The sequence below is a fragment of the Vanessa cardui genome, chromosome 10, assembly GCF_905220365.1.
Source record: "Vanessa cardui chromosome 10, ilVanCard2.1, whole genome shotgun sequence".
Taxonomy (NCBI): domain Eukaryota; kingdom Metazoa; phylum Arthropoda; class Insecta; order Lepidoptera; family Nymphalidae; genus Vanessa; species Vanessa cardui.
Genome location: NC_061132.1, coordinates 11,632,171 through 11,652,663, shown reverse-complemented (window position 1 = coordinate 11,652,663; position 20,493 = coordinate 11,632,171). Strand labels below are relative to the sequence as shown.

General features: G+C 34.8%; 1 protein-coding gene across 1 annotated transcript in view; it reads right to left on the bottom strand.

Moving 5' to 3' along the window:
• The window catches only part of LOC124532760 (fatty acid synthase-like), a 31,358-nt gene extending 24,943 nt beyond the window's left edge, over positions 1-6,415 (bottom strand). Inside the window, exons 1-3 of the mRNA XM_047107821.1 lie at positions 6,263-6,415; positions 5,359-5,551; positions 4,378-4,498 (exon numbers count right to left, since the gene is read on the bottom strand). Coding sequence (XP_046963777.1) covers positions 4,378-4,498; positions 5,359-5,551; positions 6,263-6,415 — 467 coding nt within the window. The remainder of the gene's footprint in view (positions 1-4,377; positions 4,499-5,358; positions 5,552-6,262) is intronic.
• Positions 6,416-20,493: the final 14,078 nt, after the last annotated feature.

Sequence of the window (20,493 nt, the reverse complement as noted above, 5' to 3'; positions counted from 1 at the left end):
TAGCTATATATAGACCACCACACACTAATAAACAAAATTTCATAACAGAAATAGACACTACGCTGAAAGATATCCCATTGTGTGAAGAAATAATATTGATAGGAGATATCAATATCGATTTATTTAACGGTGCAGACTCACAAGTAATTGCCTACAAAACCATGTTGTGTGATAACGGGCTCCAGAGTGCAATACCTACGACAGCTACAACGCGCGAGGCGATCGTGGACGGCCGAGTGACGTCGTCGAATATTGACCATGTGTGCGTGAGAGCCGGCCGCGCCCGGCCGCTGGATGCGCGCGCGCATCTGCTAATGTGCACCCTATCGGATCACTATATAGTTGGAATTAGCTTGACTGCGGCGGATAATGGAAATGTGAATAATAGTTGTTATAGTAAAACGGTTTTAAACGAAAAGACGATAAGTGTTAGTTTAAAAACAATTAATTGGGCGGAATTATTAGAAATAAGTTGTCCTCTGTTGTTGTATAAAAAAACTGTATTGCATTTTTGCTAGTATTTATGAAAAAAGTAAAATGCATATAATATCTAAAGGGAAAAGAATCACGCAACCCTGGGTTAATAGTGTACTTAGAAAAAAATTAGAATACAGGGATTCTTTATTCAGAATATGGAAATCGGCGCCCAATAATATGAATAATAGATTAATATATACGCGATATAGAAATAAAGTAAATAAACTAGTAAATATTGCTAAAAATAAATACAGACAAAATCAAATAGAGAAATGCTACAATGATTTTAGGAAAGTTTGGTCAATTGTAAACACGTGGACAGGTAAACAGAAAACGAGACTGGACGATGTAATTATAAAATACTTAGGTAAAACTGATACTACATTAAATATTTGTAATAAATTTTCTAACACTTTTACTGGTGAAATACAAAAAATAAAACATAACTGTGATAACTACTTTTTGGATAGAAGTGCCTATGTAACACCAAGTAATGTAACCTTTTATTTTAAGAAAGTAGATGCTTACTTAGTAGAAAAATATATTAATAAATTAAATAATAATAAAGCGCCTGGAGTAGATATGATAAGAGTACAAGATATAAAGACTGTAAAGAAAGAAATAAGTCCTATAATAGCTAAATTTGTAAACATGTGTGTAAGTGAAGGAGTTTACCCAAATATCCTAAAAAAGTCTATAATACGACCTATTTTTAAACATGGAAATCACTTAGATTATAGTAACTATAGGCCAATCGCGATATTATCAGTAATAAATAAAATAGTAGAAAAAATAATAGTCAATCAAATAAGTAATTTCCTAGAAAAACATAGTATATTATCGGATGCCCAGCATGGATTTCGACGGGGACGCAGCACCGGCACAGCACTTGCGCAGTTCACCGACTACGTCAACAACAGACTCAACGAGGGTAAGTTCGTAGCTGTGATATTTATTGATTACAAAAAGGCGTTTGACACCTTGGAGCACGATGTACTGCTGCAGGCCATGCAGGAGTGTGGTATTAGGGGCCCGGTCAACCGCTGGTTTAAATGTTATTTAGAAAACAGGTACCTCTGCACGACAGTCGATGGAACAACTGGTGATGATGTAAGTGTCACACTCGGAGTACCGACTGGATCCGTCTTCGGTCCAGTCGGGTACATAATGCATGTGAACTGTGTCATAAATGTCATAAAGTACTGTAAAGTATTTATGTACGCAGACGATATGTGTTTGCTATATTCGTGTAAGGATTCGAACGTTGCCCAAACATACTTACAAACAGACTTTGAAAGTGTTATTAAATGGGCACACGATAATGGGATTATCATAAATCACACAAAAACAAAATCTATGCAAATATGTTCACCCTACAGCAATTACGCCAAGCAAAAGATGTTAAACATAAAGATAACGGGACATAAATACGAATGCTTGCATAACAATAAAGATAGATGCCTTTGTGAAAATATACAAATAGTAGATCATTACAGATATTTAGGCTTATTAGTGGATTGTCATTTTAGTTGGAAATTACAAGTCAATGATGTCTGTAGTAAATTACAATCGGTTTTGGGTAAATTCTTTCACCTCAGTGGTATAATAAATAGGAAAATAATGTACATGTTATACTATGCACTCGCTGACTCAATAATTACCTATTGTTTAAGCAGTTACGGCCTTACATTCAAAACTTATCTAGATCGTATAAAACAATTACAAATAAGGTTACTAAAGTATTTAGTTACAAAAAAAACAAAATTTAAATGCAAACCACAATATGACAAATTATTTAAGATTTGTAAAATAATTCCTGTACACATGAAAGTCGAATATCTTATTGCTATCGAGCAATTCCATATAAATAATTACAAAGACACGAGATCACACAAATATTCCACTAAACTTGCTAAGAAGGGAAAATATGTAATTCCACCCATAACAAACTACTATGGTAAACGGACAAGACAATACTTGACACCGATCATATATAATAAGATAGATATGTTAAGAAGTATTGCTGAAGACACAAGCATAGCATCATTAAAAAGAAAATTAAAATGTAAACTCTTAGAAAATTTAAAGTAAAACGGATATCTGAAAAACATTATATAAATATTATGTATGTGTGTATGTGTGTGTATATGTGTGTATGCATGTGAGCACATACATGTGTGTGCATGTGCATATATGTATGTGTGTGTATGTATGTATATATATATATATGTATATATATATATATATATGTATATGTATGTGTGTATATATATATATATATGTGTATGTATATATGTATGTGTATGTGTGTGTGTGTGTACATATACATTATTATTATATTTGTTATATAGAACGTTATATAGAAATAAGTAAACTTAAAAATAAGCGGTACATAAATGTTATAGTTATATAATAACATAGTGTTAAGTAAGAGCGCCTCTTTCGCCAACAAACTGTCGACCAGTTTGGCGATTTTGTGTAAATTTGTTAATGTTATTATATTTGTAAAGTAAAATAAAATAAAAAAAAAAAAAAAATTGGCTTTAGGCCCGACTGATCATGAGCGAGCGTAATGCTGTGAATCAAGACTATTAAATAATGCATCGACTTTGGACTTTTTGAAATTGTTTCAATTTTGTTTTTTTTTTTTAAATTGCAAATGTTGAATGTTTTAAAACTTGCATCAATGTATTATTTCTAGGAATCCAATTCTGCATTTTAATATTCGAGGATTGAAAATCTGTATTTTCTTCGAAACATAGTTGAAGTAAGTTACATTGATGAATCACTTTTAAAAATCAAATCACTTTTAAAATTTGGTAATATACAATATATTAAATAATTAAAAGAAACTATAAAATTTTTGTAAATGACTTATAAAACATGGCAATGTAAATTAGTCTAGTCATATATACCGTAGTCGACAAATGGTAGTAATTAATGTTTGTGCTTACCACTTCATTGCATTCCCTCCCTAAAAATATCGGATTTGACTGACTATATCGACACTTCCAACGCGATTTTTAACATTCATCTTTGCATTGCACAGCCACCAAATATAGACTGTGATTAATTTTGAAACACAGCACAGATTGTATCGTAAAGAATATGTTAAGGATTTTCATTAAATTAATATTTTAGTAAAAATCGGTGTAAAATAAACTTACGACTTTATTCGTGTTGTCACAAGGATGTGTATTATTTATGTTACTTAATTAATTCAAACTTAATACATTATAGTACCAAAATCTCGTTTATACCAAAAATCATGTTACAACTTTTTGCGTGGGTGTCGATGTATATTTTATGCATATGAGCAGAATCATTTTTTGCTAGCCATATGGTAAGTACGGACTCAATCTCAAATTTGTTGAATATTTTCTCTGTTTAAATTATTGATTAATTATTACAACACTTTCATGTACAGTCTTTACACATATTAAATAGTCATTGGAGGTCAAAAGAGCCTATTGATTGTTTCTATTGTTTTTGATTAGCTTAAAAATTTGATTACAATAAGTTATAATATATGCTAGTTATTTGAAAGTATGTGCGAAATATCGTAATATTTTGAGTTATTAAATAAGTCTTTTTCTTTAAGGCTATTTTGATTTTTTTATAGTATAGATTGGCCGACGAGGTCACCTAATGGTAAGGGGTCACCACCGCTCATAGACAATATAGAACTACAATAAATATAAACCATTCCTCACATTGCCAATGGGTCATCAATCTTGGAAAATAATATGTGATGTCCCTTGCGTCTGTATTAGCACTGGCTCACTCACCGTTCAAATCGGACCACAACCGGAATCTTATGTGTGGGTGGTACCTATTCAAACAGGCTCGCACAAAGCCCTACCAACAAATAAATGATCACGATTCATTACATAAACTTACCCAGCAATACCGAACTCATTGACCTGCATCTTTTCGTACCACCAAGTGTTCTCAGACTCCGAGAAGCAAGAGCCGATGAAGACGCCGGTCTTGGTGTTTCGCAGTTCTTTTGGATTCAAACCTACGCACAAATAGTTTTGTTAGGATTTACACAGTTGATTAACTTCACGATTGCTGTAATATACAGTGAAACTTGCTTAAGTAGGACCTGGATAAGTGAAATACCTCCATAACTGCAACTCATGCTGCGGTCCCATCACTTTGGCATTGAATTACCTCTGTTAGTGGGACGAAACAAACCTCTATAACTGGGATTTGTTACTTTGTTTTATCATTACAATAACCTCTGAAAATGAGACAGCAAGTGATTTTTTTATACATAAAAATGTTTTGTATTTTTACTAACTTATTCTTTTTCTACCCGCAAATTCCGCACTTAACTATGTGTGTAATTTGATGTTTGTATGACATGTATGATGTAATGACTCCAAGTTTTAGTTTTGCTTTACTACCATTGAGGTGTTTATTTGCAAAATGTATGTATGTAATGTATTTATTTATACCTGGGTATCTGAGACACTGGGTTAGTGGAATACCTCTATAAATGAAACAACATTGTAGGTCCCTTGAAGTTTCACTTAACCAGGTTTCACTGTATTATATATACAGGAATGAGATAATAAGTGTCCTCTGATATTGTATGTGGCACTACAGTAGCATTTAATTCGACAAAATATCTTAAAATATGAAATCAAACATTTCTTATAAATGACACAAAGAGCCGTCGAAATTTGACAAACCTGCGTAATTTTTTTAACCCATTTCAAAAATGGAGAAGGTTCTAAATTCAATTTTTTTTTTGTTTTGCCACTGGCACTGTAAGGAATACTGTTTATTTATACCCTTCCAATTATGTGATGTAGTTAGGTAATCGGTATTGATTTTCACTTCTAATTCTAAAAACGTTAATTAAAAAATTACCAGCGTCTATGACAGCTTCATATGTTTTCTCCATGAGGATTCGACACATAGGATCTATGGTGTGCGTCTCTCTGAAGTGAATTCCAAAGAAAGAGGCGTCAAATTTCTCGATATGGTTGATTTTGCCGGTACGCTGCGGGATCTCAGGGTGTGACAGCTTCCAACGACGATCGTCCCCTGATACCAGGTCCACCTGAGAACAGACGTACATAAAAAAACTCTTTCTTTAGCAAAATTTTATTAGTTTAGTATACATATAGTATAGTATTGCATAGTATTTAGTACTATTCTTCAAAATTTACTATGATTAGCAAACGCCGGTTTCTTGGTTTAACAGTTGGAGTTAATTACTGTTGACTTCCAAGCAGGATATATTAATTTCAATAATTGTATTTAACTAACATGACTTTGTATTTTATAAATGTTGAAAAAGATTAACTACTCAGTTTCTTGCCAGTTCTTCTCGGTAGAATCTACTTTCCAAACCGGAGGTAGCTTCACTTCATTGTTAAATGACGATTCAAAAGTGCTTACTTGAATAAAGTTTATTTTGTTTTTTTTTTATTTTTAATAAGATTTTACTTGGTGCGGGTTTTGTGCAAGCTTGCCTGGGTAGATACAATCTACTCATCATATATTCGACCACCAAGCAACATTACTTAAGATTGTTGTATTCCTTTTTGAAGGATGAGTAATCCAGTACAAAAGGCATACGACTTTATATCTCATTTTCCACGGTGGTGGTTCCTTGGATATATAAAAAATTGGTAAAATTTCTTACGGCCACAATATCTTAAGACTAATCACACTAATAACCTGGCCTATTCACTAATGCTATGCTAGAAAAAACAGCATATCGAACGAAGTTTATATGACATGGCATATCTGACATATCTAACGATACCTTTTTATTTAAATTTTCTTGCAAGTGTATAACGGAATCGGAGTCAGGAAAGTATCCAGATATACCGGTGATGAAGACTTCGTCTCCGGGATCTGGGTGCGACATCCTGTGACCCGACGTCAGCCTTTCTTCCGCGACCATTGTGGGAGCCATCTACTGAAATATTTCTTTGGATTAAAGTAAATATATTTTTCATTCAAGTAGCTTAACGCCATGCTTCAATTACAGATTAAATGTAAACCTACCGCTTCGTATTGTAGTTATGTGGGGAAGGATATTTATTCTCCTTCAATTATTTACTAATAAAAATATATAAATAAGAAAGCACAGCCTTATCTCACCGCACCTATTTTATATGTGAATGAAATAATATGTGTTTTGTGTTTATGTAGATTCATAAGAAATTTTAATGTTTTTATAAATAATTAGAACTTGTTAAGCACAATGAAAATATATCAGTAATTATTTAATTTGACTTACAAGTAGTTGAACTACGACCTCGATTAAGTCAATTTCGATACAGTATTTTTTTGATATACTTTCAATGCCGTCTAGCATTTTGGTGCTTAATTTTATAATTGAATTTCTGTTGTTTAAATAAATTAATAACTATTACATTAGAATACACATACATAGATGTCAAAAGTGTCAAATGAAATAGGTACTGAGACTGTTAGTAGACAAGTATCAGACCAAACAAACACATACATAATATTGTCACCGTCTAAATTTCTAATTAGTAATATTAATTTTATAATATCGTAAGGCGAGAAATATTGTTTGGTGTACAGACATGCAACTTTAATTATATTAAAATAAATTTAATTAGTATTTATTCCAAATATAATATAATGATTAGGATTGTTAGATTTTGTGCACAATAAAATAAATACTTTTAAATCAGAAATTACATGAACAAAGAAAAAACTAATTTTAACATTTTTTTTGTCATTGCATGAATCACTAGTAATTTCGTTCTAATTATTAATTGTATAATCGTTCTAATTATTAATTGTATAATTTCGTTCTAATTATTAAATAATTTTTAGTTATTAGGTAGTGAAAATTTTATTGCTTTTTGTCGATTGTTTAAACCACAATTTCTTTTTGTTAGTTTACATTTATGCAGTAACTAATTCTAATCTTTATTTGTATGTTATTAAGGTTTATGTTAATAATTCTTATATTTTATCATATCCTGTGGGCATGCCTTCAAGCTCCCTGGTGCTACAGATGTCCATGGTCATTGTTCACTTTCTGATGAGCCTTCTGCTCGTTTGGCTTCTATCCCATAAATAAAAAGAAACATTTCCTGGTGGTAAGTAGTTTAGTGGAGTCAACGCAAAGATGGCCAGTACAGCCAGAAAATCTGCACTAGTCGCCTGCAAGACACATTTTCACACATTTTAGTATCGAGGGTTGTTATCATTGGATACATGTTATCTTGATCTTTTTGTCTTGAGTCGAGATGGCCCAGTGGTTAGAACGCGTGCATCTTAACCGATGATTGCGGGTTCGAACCCAGGCAAGCACCGCTGATTTATGTGCTTAAGCTTTGTCTTTATAATTCATACCGTGCTCAGCGGTGAAGGAAAACATCGCGAGGAAACCTGCATGTGACAAATTTCATAAAAATTCTGCCACATGTGTATTCCACCAACCCGCATTGGAACAGTGTGGTGGAATATGTTCCAAACTTTCTCCTCAAAGGGAGAGGAGGCATTTAGCCCAGCTGTGGGAATTCACAGACTGTTGTTGTTGTTGTACTTTTTGACAAACAGACTAGTGATGGGAAACAGAAAATATGTAATAGTCCAAAAAATAACGTTTTAAAATACTTGTAACTGTGGCGAGATGGTGTGGATGTTTATTTGTGAAATTATAATATAAAACATTGGGTAGATAAGCGACGGTAGGTCAATATTTATAATGAGTACCTATTTAATATTACAGGGTTATTTTTGGACCTCTCTCCAAATTCCTCTCTCCAAAATAAGTGGTTCAGACTATGAAAATAAACAACTTTCCTAAAGAAACACGGGTCGAAAAGTGAAAATTTTCAAGAGCTTTCGATTGTATAAATATAGAACTTATGCTAGCAAAACTATACTACTACGGAATATCTCATAATGCCTGTAAATGGTTTAAGTCTTTCTTAAAGGATAGAAAACAGTATGTTTTTATAAATGGAGAACAAAAAGAACCGCTGATTTCGCACATTAAATATAACACGCGTGGAACACCCCAGGGATCAAGTTTAAGCCCAATCCTTTTTATTATATATACAGCAGATTTAAGTAGCGAGATAAAATACTGTAAGATGCATCAATATGCCGATGATACGCAGGTTTATTTACATTTTGATCCAAAAAATACATCAAATTCAGTAAATTCCATAAATAATGCTTTAGAACATATATCTAAATGGTCTGAAGAAAACAATTTGGTTCTTAATGCGAATAAATCAAACTATATTATACTGGGCACCAAATATCAAATGGAATGTATTAAGGAACATAATCCACAGATTAAAATAGGCAATGAATCGCTAGGACAAGTTAAAGTTGCAAAAAATCTTGGTCTCTACGTCGACGAAAATCTCAGGTTTATAGAACATCTTAATCTGAAAATATAAAATGCTTTTTATAAATTAAAAGTACTATATGGTTTGAGATCTTTCATGTCTGAGAAAGTAAGAATTACCCTAGTCGAGTCACTTATTTTATCTATTTTTAATTACTGTGACACAGTGTATGGTCCCAGATTATTGAAAAAGACGGAAAAAGCTGTACAACGAGTTCACAATGCTTGCATTAGGTTTTGTTTTGACATTCCAAAGAGATCCCATGTAACTCCCTTTATTAATTCTCACAATATGTTAAACATGAAATCACGTAGGAAGCTACATCTAGCAGTTTCTGTACATAAACTTGTGCGTAACAAAAGGCCATATTACCGATACAAAAAGCTCGACTGGCTGGAAGATAGGAAAGAAAGAAGTGTCCGAGAAACTGTGAAGCTTAAATTATCAATTCCTAAACATAACACTGCAGGTTTTAAAGGTGCTTTCAAAAACGCTGCAGCAAAAAATTGGAATGACCTCCCACCCCAAATATCTCAAAGAATTTTACTTTCATCTACAAGTCGATGCAGCTACGTAAAAAAAAATACCTAAAATCCTAAATAGCTTAGATATTTATTTATTTAATTTTTAATTTACTTTTATATATCAATATATTTTTTTGTAGGCATACCTTTTAAATATAGTGTTAAGGTTGTTATGATACGGAGATGTGAGCGTAAATTAATTTTTAGTCGTTTTATTCATTTATTATATATTACTGTAGAATAGATGTTTTCTTTTTAACTTTATTTTTTGTCGTGGTGCTTTAATATGTCAATGGTTTTTTTTTACTTTTTTTTTGTTATACATAAACATGTTACGGAACGGTGCGGCGCTATAAGTTACAACAACAACAACAAAAACAGCCTGTAAATTCCCTCTGCTGGGCTAAAGGCCTCCTCTCCCTTAGAGGAGAAGGTTTGGAAAATTTTCCACCACGCTGTTAGAATGCGGGTTGGTGGAATACACATGTGGCAGAATTTCTATGAAATTTGTCACATGCAGGTTTCCTCACGATGTTTTCCTTCACCGCCGAGTACGAGATGAATTATAAAGACAAATTAAGCACATGAATCAGCGGTGCTTGCCTAGGTTTGAACCCGCAATCATCGGTTAAGATGCACGAGTTCTAACCACTGGGCTATCTCGACTCTCCTATAAGTTAAATATAAGTAATTTAGAAGGAGCAAGCTGAAAATCAGCGCTGTGCGTAGCACAGCACATAGCTGAGCTAGCATCCAATTGCGATACTGTCGCCAAGAAAAAAGCACTATGTAAGAAAAAAAATAGGTTGTAATATTAGCAATTAAGTAGAATGTATAGTTTTTTTTTTCTTAAGAAATATTTTGTAATGTGCGATTTTATCTGAAGCAATAAATGTTATTATTATTATTTTTTTCAGAAGGCCCTGTCCTACCCACTAAAACCTCCTCGGGTTTCCACCGTACCGCGTCATGGAGGGGCTACGGGAACGCTAAAGCATTCTTCCGCGGCCCCCCCGCGGCGACCGCCGTAGTGCGGTCAAATCATTGAACGCACGCCTAAGGGCGCGCCTTCCTCCGTTGCCTCCGTCCCGTAAACGTGACGGACTCCCCCGAGTCCGCCACTGGAGGCTGGGTGCCAACAACGCTGACGCCCTGGTGGCGGCGGATGAGATGACAGGCTCCGCCGCCGACCACCGGTGTATCTCCACACCTGACGGTTGTCCACCACGTGTGAAATGGTGGACCACCCCTCTTTCAACGCTCATAACGAGCCCTCCGCTCTATATATAAATATTTACAATATTTACAAATAATACAATATTTACATATACACATATATTACATATATATACTCCTCCGCTAATTGCCAGCGAGGCCGCTCACATAGTCCACTCCGCTGCGCTCGGAGAAGTACTAGGAGCGACCTCGCGGCCTTCCTCCGCGTCAGTCTTAGCCGCGGCCGGCGAGCAAGCTCAAGCCGGCCCCGTTGCCCAGGGTGCGCCACGAGGAGGCGACTGACATGCACCCCGACATACACGGGCCTAGGCCAAGTGCACATCTATCTTAGAGTGGGGTATTTGATTGGATTGGTGGGGTATTTTGGGATAGAAATTTTCTCACTATTCTGCAAGTATTTAGTATGGTAGCTTTCTGTAACTGGATGAATGTATTTTTAGGCAAATCTAAAGTTTTTAAGGACTGGTGAAGCTGTTTTGGTATGACTCCTGTTGTAGATAAGACTATTGGAACTATTACTGCGTTCTGCAACCTCCACATCCTTATTATTTCATCTCTGAGCTCGTTATATTTGCTGAGTTTAGTGGCAATTGTGTCTTGTATATTGTGAGTATTTGGTATTGCAATGTCTATTATCTGTGCTGTTTTGTTTATTTTATCTACAAGTGTTATGTCGGGTCTATTGTAATGTGTAATCTTGTCCGTTAGGATTGCTCGATCATAGTACAACTTGTGAGTGGTATTTTCTAATATAGTTTCCGGATTATACTTGTAGTAGGGTTGAGTTGGTTGACCAGATGGTAATAAATTGAATTTTAGAGCCAGTTTTTGATGAATAATATTTGCGATTTGATCATGACGATGCTTATAGTCCGTCTCTGCTATACTTTTACAAGCTCCCGTGATGTGTTGTATTATCTCCGAAGCACTGTAACATCGTCTGCATATGTCAGTGGGTAAGTTTGGTACTTTAATGATATACCTCTGGTAATTTCTGGTCTCTATAATTTGATCTTGGATGGCTATCATGAACCCCTCCGTCTCTGGGAAAAGTTCACCTCGTATCAACCACTCGTTTGACGCACTCTTGTCGTGACAGTGTCTCCCATGAAGAGATTTCAGGGTCCATTCTTCTATTTTCTTATTATTATCAATTACAGTTTCGTTATTTTGTCGTAATCTGTCTTGTAAATTTAAAGGAGTAAGTTTTGTATCATTATGTAGGGTAGATGCTGTTTTATTGTGGAAGTAGCTGCGTAATGATGTGATTTGTCTATTGTGGAGATTTGTTATATCAATCAAACCCCTGCTTCCTTCTTGTCTAGGTAATGTTAATCGTTGTACGCAAGATCGCGGGTGGTGTTTACGGTGCTTTGTAAGGGAAGTGTTTATAATGCGTTGTAATTTAGCTAAATCTGTTTTGGTCCAATTAATAATCCCAAATGAGTAGGTTAAAATAGGAATAGCGTAAGAATTTATTGCTTTAGTCATGTTATTTGCATTAAGTTGTGTTTTTAATATTGATCTGATTCTATGTTTAAACTGTTTTATTATTTTTTTTAATATTTCTGATGATATCCCAAATATTTATATGTTTCATTTAATTCAAGTGATTCTATTTCCTCTCCGGTTTGTAGTTGGTGTATGTTGGTGTATTTTTCCTAGCTGTACATAATTAATTTTACATTTATCTATGCCAAAATCCATCTTTATATCCCGTGAAAATGCTTCAGTATAGGCGGCTAAACTTTCTAAGTCTTGTTGGGTGGAAGCAAATAATTTAATGTCATCCATGTACATGAGGTGGTTCAGTTTAAAATGCAGCTGATTATTTGAGTCATTATCGGTTCTCGCTATGTTTAATTTATATCCAGCATTTAATGAGTTTAAAAGATTTGATAATGGATTGATAGCCAAATAAAACCACAACGGGCTGAATGCATCGCCTTGAAAAATGCCACGCTGTACTTTAATCACTTCAGTTAATATTGTATTTGAATTTGTATTAAGTTTTAATTGCGTTTGTCATTTAGGTAAAATAATTTTTATGAAGTTGACAATTTTTGGATTAATTTTATAGATATCTAAAACTTGTAAGAGCCAGTCATGAGGAACCGAGTCAAAGGCTTTTTTGTAATCTATATACATGCTATATAGATCTTTTTTCATCTTATATACTTGTTTCATAATAACAGCATCTATTATAAGCTGCTCCTTACAACCCTGGCTGAGTTTTCGACAACCCTTTTGTGCTTCAGTTAAAATTTTGTTGTTGTTTAAATGATCGTATATTACCTGTGATAAACATGCAGTTATGATTTTATAAAAGGTTTGGAGGCACGTGATTGGTCTATACTTAGCGGGGTTGCAAGGATCAGTAGGATCTTTTAAAATCATATATGTTACTCCTTCACAGAGGTAGCTTGGTATTGTTTCTGGGTGTAAAATAAATTTATTAATATGTGTATGAAGATAAGGATGTGTTTGTGTAAATTTCTTATACCAAAAGTTGTGTATACAGTCCGATCCAGGAGCTTTCCAGTTATGTAATTTAGCAAGAACTGTTTGAAACATGTCTATTGTTATAAATTCAAATGGCATTGTCGTAACGTTTGAAAATTTTTCTTTTTCTTTAGCGATCCATTCCGCCTCATCGTTATAAGTAACAGGGTTCTCCCATATATTAGCCCAATAAGATTGAAGGTTCTCTGATGTTGGCATAATTTGGTTTGTTGTGTTAAAACTTATATTATTAGATGTAGAATTGTTCAAGGTTCTGTAAAATAACCTTTCATTTGTACAGAATTTTCTATTTTGTGTTTTCCGATCAGTGCAATCTTTGTATCTTTTAAGTCTACTGCTAGTAACATTTAACTTTTGTTTAAGGGTATCTAGAAATTGAATCAATTGTGTGTTGGATCTGTCGTGTGTTGAATGAATTTTATATTGTTCAGTAATGTTGTTTATATGTCTTTGCAAATTTCGATTTCTATTTCCGTTGATGTATTGTGTGAGTCTTCCTATTTTAGCCCTGAGGTCTTTTACTTTATTTTCAAGTCTTACTTGCCATTTAGGTTTATTAGGTTCTTTCCTTTTTCGAATTTCACTCGTTTGTGACATAGTTATATTGGAGCCGTTTAGTTTGGCCACTGTCCAAGCAGCGCAATAGATGATAAGTTGCATTTGATCGTACTCGGTTTCATTGTTTAAATACTTCGGTAATATTGAGTTGTTAATATAGTGTAATAGTTTTGATAATTTCTTTGAAGATTTTTGTTCAGGAATAAAATTTCTGTCTGTAGGTTTTGTTTGTTTATAGAATTCTAACGCTTTTATAAAAGTCTCATCTATCTGTTTAGCATAATTTAACGTTGGCGTGTTTGAAAATCTTTCCGGATTTATATTATCTATGATATTGTTTCGGGCTACTTCTCCTATTGACGTAGTTGGATATATGGTATGTGCGTTTTTATCGCTAGAACTTTGATTCAAAGCCTCTTGATAATTGTCTTTTTCTGTTTGTAATTCTCTTTTTACTTCTTCTTTAATATTTTTTAGTCGGTTAGAGTCAATGTATTTATTTAATATAATTAAACGTCGTTGGTCAGCTACTCTTTGTTCAGTTATGTTAGATAATTCAGGGATTTTTTTAATGAATTCTTGATGTAAATATTTTCTATAAACTGTTTTATTTGTTTCTAAATGTGTTATTTTGTAGTACGCTTTGATAATTGTCTCATTATGTTCATTAGACCACCTCATACGTTGGCTTGTTTGAGTGATGTTAGGTATTTGGGTGTTGAGTGTATCGCGAACTGTTTGGGAGATATTACCTCCTAGTTTGATGCTGACTTCCCTGTATATCGTTTCTATTACCTGTTCAGATAGCAGTTTTTTGTTTATTATAGCCCTACGTTGGTCTCCTATTCTTTGACGTGTAACATGCATGGTTGGAAATCTTTCTGAAAATCTGGTGTGTAGGGGAGTAAGATAAGTCTTAGTGTCTGTTTCCAAATTTGTAAGTTCCAAGTATGCGCGTAAGATGTACTCATTCATTTCATTACTCCATCTCTTTCGCGCACGTTTTGAGCCAGTCATGGATTCCGGGTCGTCGGCTGTTGCCTCCGGTATAACATTAACTGACACTGGAGATATAGTTGATACTCGGGAATTTGACCTTCGTATGATTTGGGGGAAGAGTTAGGAGACGGAAAAAGGCTAAAAGTTGATGAGATTGATGATGGTGGGGAGGACGTCAAAGAATCAGTGCCTAATTTTTTGGGTATATAACTACCGAGAGCATTTGGTTTGCTCTTGCTTGAAGTCGCAATCGGTTGCTGGCGACTTCGTAAATTATATCGTTCATTTGGTTGGTTTAAATTTCTCTTCATTTTGTTCCCACGAGCAGCTAGGGTAAAATAAGGTCGGTTCCGGCAGAGCCCCGCTTGCCGGGATAAGAGCTATAGACCTAATGTAGGCTACACCTGGAGTTCGCCCTGGCTCCAGGCGTGGCACGCTTATGACCGGACTCGCCCCCGATCACGCATCCCTCGGCACGGCAGACCTTGGATTGGCGGATGTTTGGGACCGTTGGTTTGGGAAGGGTAGCAAAGTTGATGGTTGCTTTTTTGTATCTCCAATAACAGGGTCGAGCTCAGGATGTTCAGGCTCTGTTTAAGGTTCTGTCTTGCCTTCCCGCAAGCCCCCTCACCACGACAAGGTGGTCCCTCGAGGGGGTTATTATTATTATTATCATTTGTTTATTTTTTCTCGGTTTTCACCGGTATACTGATATGCACGGGCCTAAGCCAAGTGCATAACAGGGTTAGAAGTTAAGGAGGTGGTTTGTGGAGTAGGTTGTGAAGTAGATTCTATGGGGTTCTCATTTTCAGTTTGAAGGAATTTTCTTACGATCCGGCAGGTGTTGAGAATTGCAGCTTTCTGTAGCAAAGTGTAGGTGTTGGGGGGTAAATTAAGTGTTTTAATAGATTTGTGTAACTGTTTTGGTATGACGCCGGTCGTGGAAATGACTATGGGGACTATTATTACTTTCTGCAGGTGCCAAAGTCGGGTTATTTCGTCCTTCAGTTCAGTATATTTTGTAAGTTTTTCAGCTATTGAAGTTTGTAAGTTATGGGTGTTAGGTACAGCAATATCTATTAAGTATCCGGTTTTATTGTTTTTATTGATTAATGTGATGTCTGGTCTATTGTAGTGGATTGTGCGATCAGTGAGGATAGCTCGATCAAAGTAAAGTTTACTGGTGGAGTTCTCTGACACACTTTCTGGTATATATTTATAGTACGGCTGTATGGAGGCTATTAGGTTTTGTTGATGGGCAAGTTTTTGATGGATGATATTGGCTATTTGGTCATGTCTATGTTTGTAATCGGTCTGGGCTATTGTTTTACATGCACCTGTTATATGTTGTATCGTCTCTGGGCAACTATTACATTTTCGACATGTATCGGAGTGTAGGGTCTTCATAATATGTTTCTGATAGTTTTTAGTCTCAATTACTTGGTCCTGAATTGCCATAATAAAGCCTTCAGTCTCCGGAAAGAGATCGCCACGACTCAACCATGCGTTCGACGCCTTTTTGTCGACATTAGGTTGGTTTAAGTCGTGGTAGTGTCTCCCGTGCAGAGATTTTCCAGCCCACTCAGCGTGTTTCGTCTTGTCGTCAGTTAGTTTCTCGTTCTTTTGGGATGTATTGTCTATTAAGTTTAAAGGTGTAAATTTACGGTCATTTTCAACCGACTTCCAAAAGGAGGAGGTTATCAATTCGTCTGTATTTTTTTTTTTTTTTTTTTTTTTTTTTTATGTTTGTTACCTCATAACTTTTCACTGGGTGGACCGATTTTGATAATTTTTTTTTTGTTTGAAAGGTAGTGCTTCCCGTGGGGTCCCATTTTTTTTATTTTTTTTTCCGATGATGGTATCCATGTGAAAACGACATAAGTCTTAAATTTGCATTATGTATATGCGCGACAAATAGGTGAATAACTCAAAATCACGTTAACCAATTTTGATAATTCTTTTTTTATTATAAAATATATACTTCAAAGGTAATTTGGTGAAAGTTTGGTAAGGTTCTGAGCACAGGATCCATGTCAAAGTAACGGAACGGAAGGGAACGGAACAATTCTGAGGAGCACGTTAGCGATACTCGGTCGAATCTTTTATTTATAGGTTATTTGGATATTTGAGTCACCTTCCGTAATGTGGTTATGTTTATGTAATTATCATAGTCGAATATTATAATCAACTAGCTACCCACCCCGGCTTCGCACGGGTGCAATACTGATACTAAATATACTACAGAATTTGTTTATATATGACATCACATCGCAAACTTCTAAAATTATCAGTGTTTCTTTACTATATTGTTCATGTATTATATACATAAACCTTCCCCTTGAATCACACTATCTTTTAAAGAAAACCGCATCAAAATCCGTTGCGTAGATTTAAAGATATAGGGACAGAGAAAGCGACTTTGTTTTATACTATGTAGTGATGGAACTCCTATACGGCTCGCAGTTAGGGTGCGATATGGGGCAGAATTTCTTACTATCTTTAATCAAATTTTGTGTATGTGATGTGATGTCATATGATGTACGAAATATAGTTGGTCTTTTTCAAAGTTTTTTTGCTGAGTTCGATTACAGCTCTTTCGAGGGATCCTTGTAGTTTACGCCGCGTGACGTATTAAATCCGCATTTTCGAAAGTCTATTTTTGCTTTATTCGCAAGTTTCCTTTGAAATTGTCCTCGAAGTAGTTTCTAATTCATATAAACGGAACGCTTAATCTATCCATATTAAAAAAAAATTAGTTAGTCAACATCAGCTTCACTTAAAATCAAAAAATAAATAAAATTTTAACAAAAAGAAAAACCGACTTCAAACAAAACACAATTTTAAAACAAATGAATATGCACGAAAAAGTCATAAAAATAATTGCGTATTCAACATATTTTTTAGAGTCTTCCTAAGTTAAATGAAATGAAAAATATTAGACTACTTAAAAGTCGATTAACGATTATATCATGTAGTTATAATTATTGTTATATTTGGAGTCGGTGTCAGCCAATAAAACCCTACAGTATATCTATCAAAAAACAATACGAGAATACTTTAACAAATATGTTTTTTACAAATTACCTTTTACACAATAATATACTGGATCAATCAAGGGGCTCGCATCGCTTCTTTCTTTTGATTGTTGGGGCAAGGGCACCGTGGCTGACACCGGCTCCAAATATACCAATAACTATAACTACATGATATAATCGTTAATCGACTTTTAAGTAGTCTAATATTTTTCATTTCATTTAACTTAGGAAGACTCTAAAAAATATGTTGAATACGCAATTATTTTTATGACTTTTTCGTGCATATTCATTTGTTTTAAAATTGTGTTTTGTTTGAAGTCGGTTTTTCTTTTTGTTAAAATTTTATTTATTAACTATTGCTTTGTGGAGAGGAGAAGATTCAGCTTTGTTAAAAAAGTACTGTCTCAGGGACGTTATTTGCTTGTTGTGCAGGTTCGTAATGTCAATAAGGCCCCTACCTCCTTCAGTTCTTGGCAGTGTTAGTCTTTGTAAACATGATCTAGGGTGGTGTTTCCGGAATTTTGTCATCGTAGTATTAATAGTACGTTGCAAGGCTTTGAGATCAGACAGTGACCAGTTAATAATGCCGGAGGAGTAAGTTAATATTGGGATTGCAAACGTGTTTATTGCTTTTACTGTATTACGTGAATAGAGCTGAGTTTTTAGAATGGCATTGAGTCTGTGACGGAATTGCTGTTTTAGTTTTACTTTAGTGTCTGTGTGCAGTATTTGACGTGACTGGTTATATCCTAAGTATTTGTATGTCTCTCCTTCATCTAATGGTTGAATTTGTTCTCCTGATTTTAGACTATAAAGGTGTGGATAGTAATGTCCTGATTTAAATGGATCCTGATTTAATTGATTCTGCACTTGTCTATGCCAAAATCCATTTTAATGTCATCTGAAAACTGTTCAGTAATATTAGCTAATTCATTAAGGCGATGCTCACTATTAGCGTACAGTTTTATATCATCCATATATAACAGATGGTTTATATTTTCAGCATTGTCAGTCCGTCCGTTAGTATCTTCTGTACAAGTTAAGTTATATCCTATTGCACTATCATTGAGTATGTTGGATAGAGGATTCAGGGCAAGGCAAAACCATAACGGGCTTAATGCATCGCCCTGGAAAAGGCCACGTTGAATTTGAATGGTGTTAGTCTCTATGGTGGTGGTGGCGGTGGTTAATTTGAGCTGGGTTGCCCAGTTAGTCATCGATGCTTTTAAAATATTTATTATTTTGGGGTGTATTTTGTATATTTCCAGAATTTGTAGTAACCAGGAGTGGGGAACTGAGTCATACGCTTTCTTGTAATCAATGTACATGGTGAACAGATCAGATTTACTTTTTTGGACTCTTTGGAGTATTACAGAATCTATTATCAATTGTTCCTTGCATCCTTGACTATACTTTCGGCATCCCTTCTGTTGCTCAGCTAGAATATTATTTTCATTAATGTGTTTGTATATAAGTTCCGATAAGCAAGATGTGAGAATTTTGTATAGCGTTTGTAAACATGTTATGGGTCTGTATTTTGCGGGATTAGAGAGGTTACTCCTGTCTTTAGGTATCATGTAAGTGGTGCCTAGTGTAATTTAAGATGGTATTGTACTGGGGTCTTCAATAAATTTGTTAAGGTGGTTGTGTAAGTACCCATGGATGTTCGTGAATTTCTTGTACCAGTAACTGTGAATGAAATCGGAGCCTGGCGCCTTCCAATTGTGTAGATTTTGTAGTACTTTTTTGTAAGTCTCGATTGGAATATGTTCAAAAACCATTTCTGATGTCGCAGCGTTGTTTTTCCTAATTTCAGATTCTATCCAGTCAGCTTCATGATTATGACAAACAGGTTGTTCCCAAATTTCTGCCCAGAACTTATGCAAATCTTGCGGATCCGGGGTATCGTCTAAATTGCTATTGTTATCATGATTGTTTGTGGTCGTTTGTTTTAAGTTTCTGTAGAATTGTTTTTCGTTATTAAAAAATAGGCTATTTTGTTGTTTCCTGAGTGAACAATCTTTATACCTACGTAGGCGCCCTGCTATTACTGCAAGCTTTTGTTTGAGGGTGTCGAGTGTTTGTGTGAGTTGAGTGTTGGGTTCTTCATGGACAGAATGAATTTTATACTGCTCTACTATGTTTTTTACCTGCCTCTCAAGATGTCTGTTCCTATTTCCGTTTATGAAGTGTGTTATTCTAGCTATTTTAGTTCGTAAATTTTCCAGTCTACGCTCTAATCGTCGTTGCCAGTAGGGTTTGTGATCATTTTGTGCTGAACGAGATCTTTGGTACGGTTCAAGAGAGATCTTTGCACCGTTTACTTTTGCAGCGGTCCACGCTCCACAGTAAATAACAGTTTGTAAGGTGTTAAAATCAGTATCTACATTAATCTTTTCTGGAAAGACTATTTCGTTAAGGTAATGGACTATCTTGGCTAGTTTTTTCGATGGTTTCTGTTTGGGGATGTAACTTCTGTTTGTTGGATCAGTGTCTTTGAAGAATCGGAATGCTTGTAAAAAAGTTTCGTCAATTAGTGAGTCTCTGTCAAGTTGATATCGGTCGGGTATAAAATCTTTACTAAAATCAAGCTCTATGTTGTTCAAGAAGCTTAAATCACTACTATCAAGGTTTGTGTTCTGTGTACTGTAGGTAATTTGTTCTGTTCTTTGTTCATTTGTGTTTGTGTTATTATCTTTTGTGTTAATTGAGAGTTCTGCAGCTACTTGTTGCTTTATTTCATTAAGTCTATTATCACATATGTATTTGTTA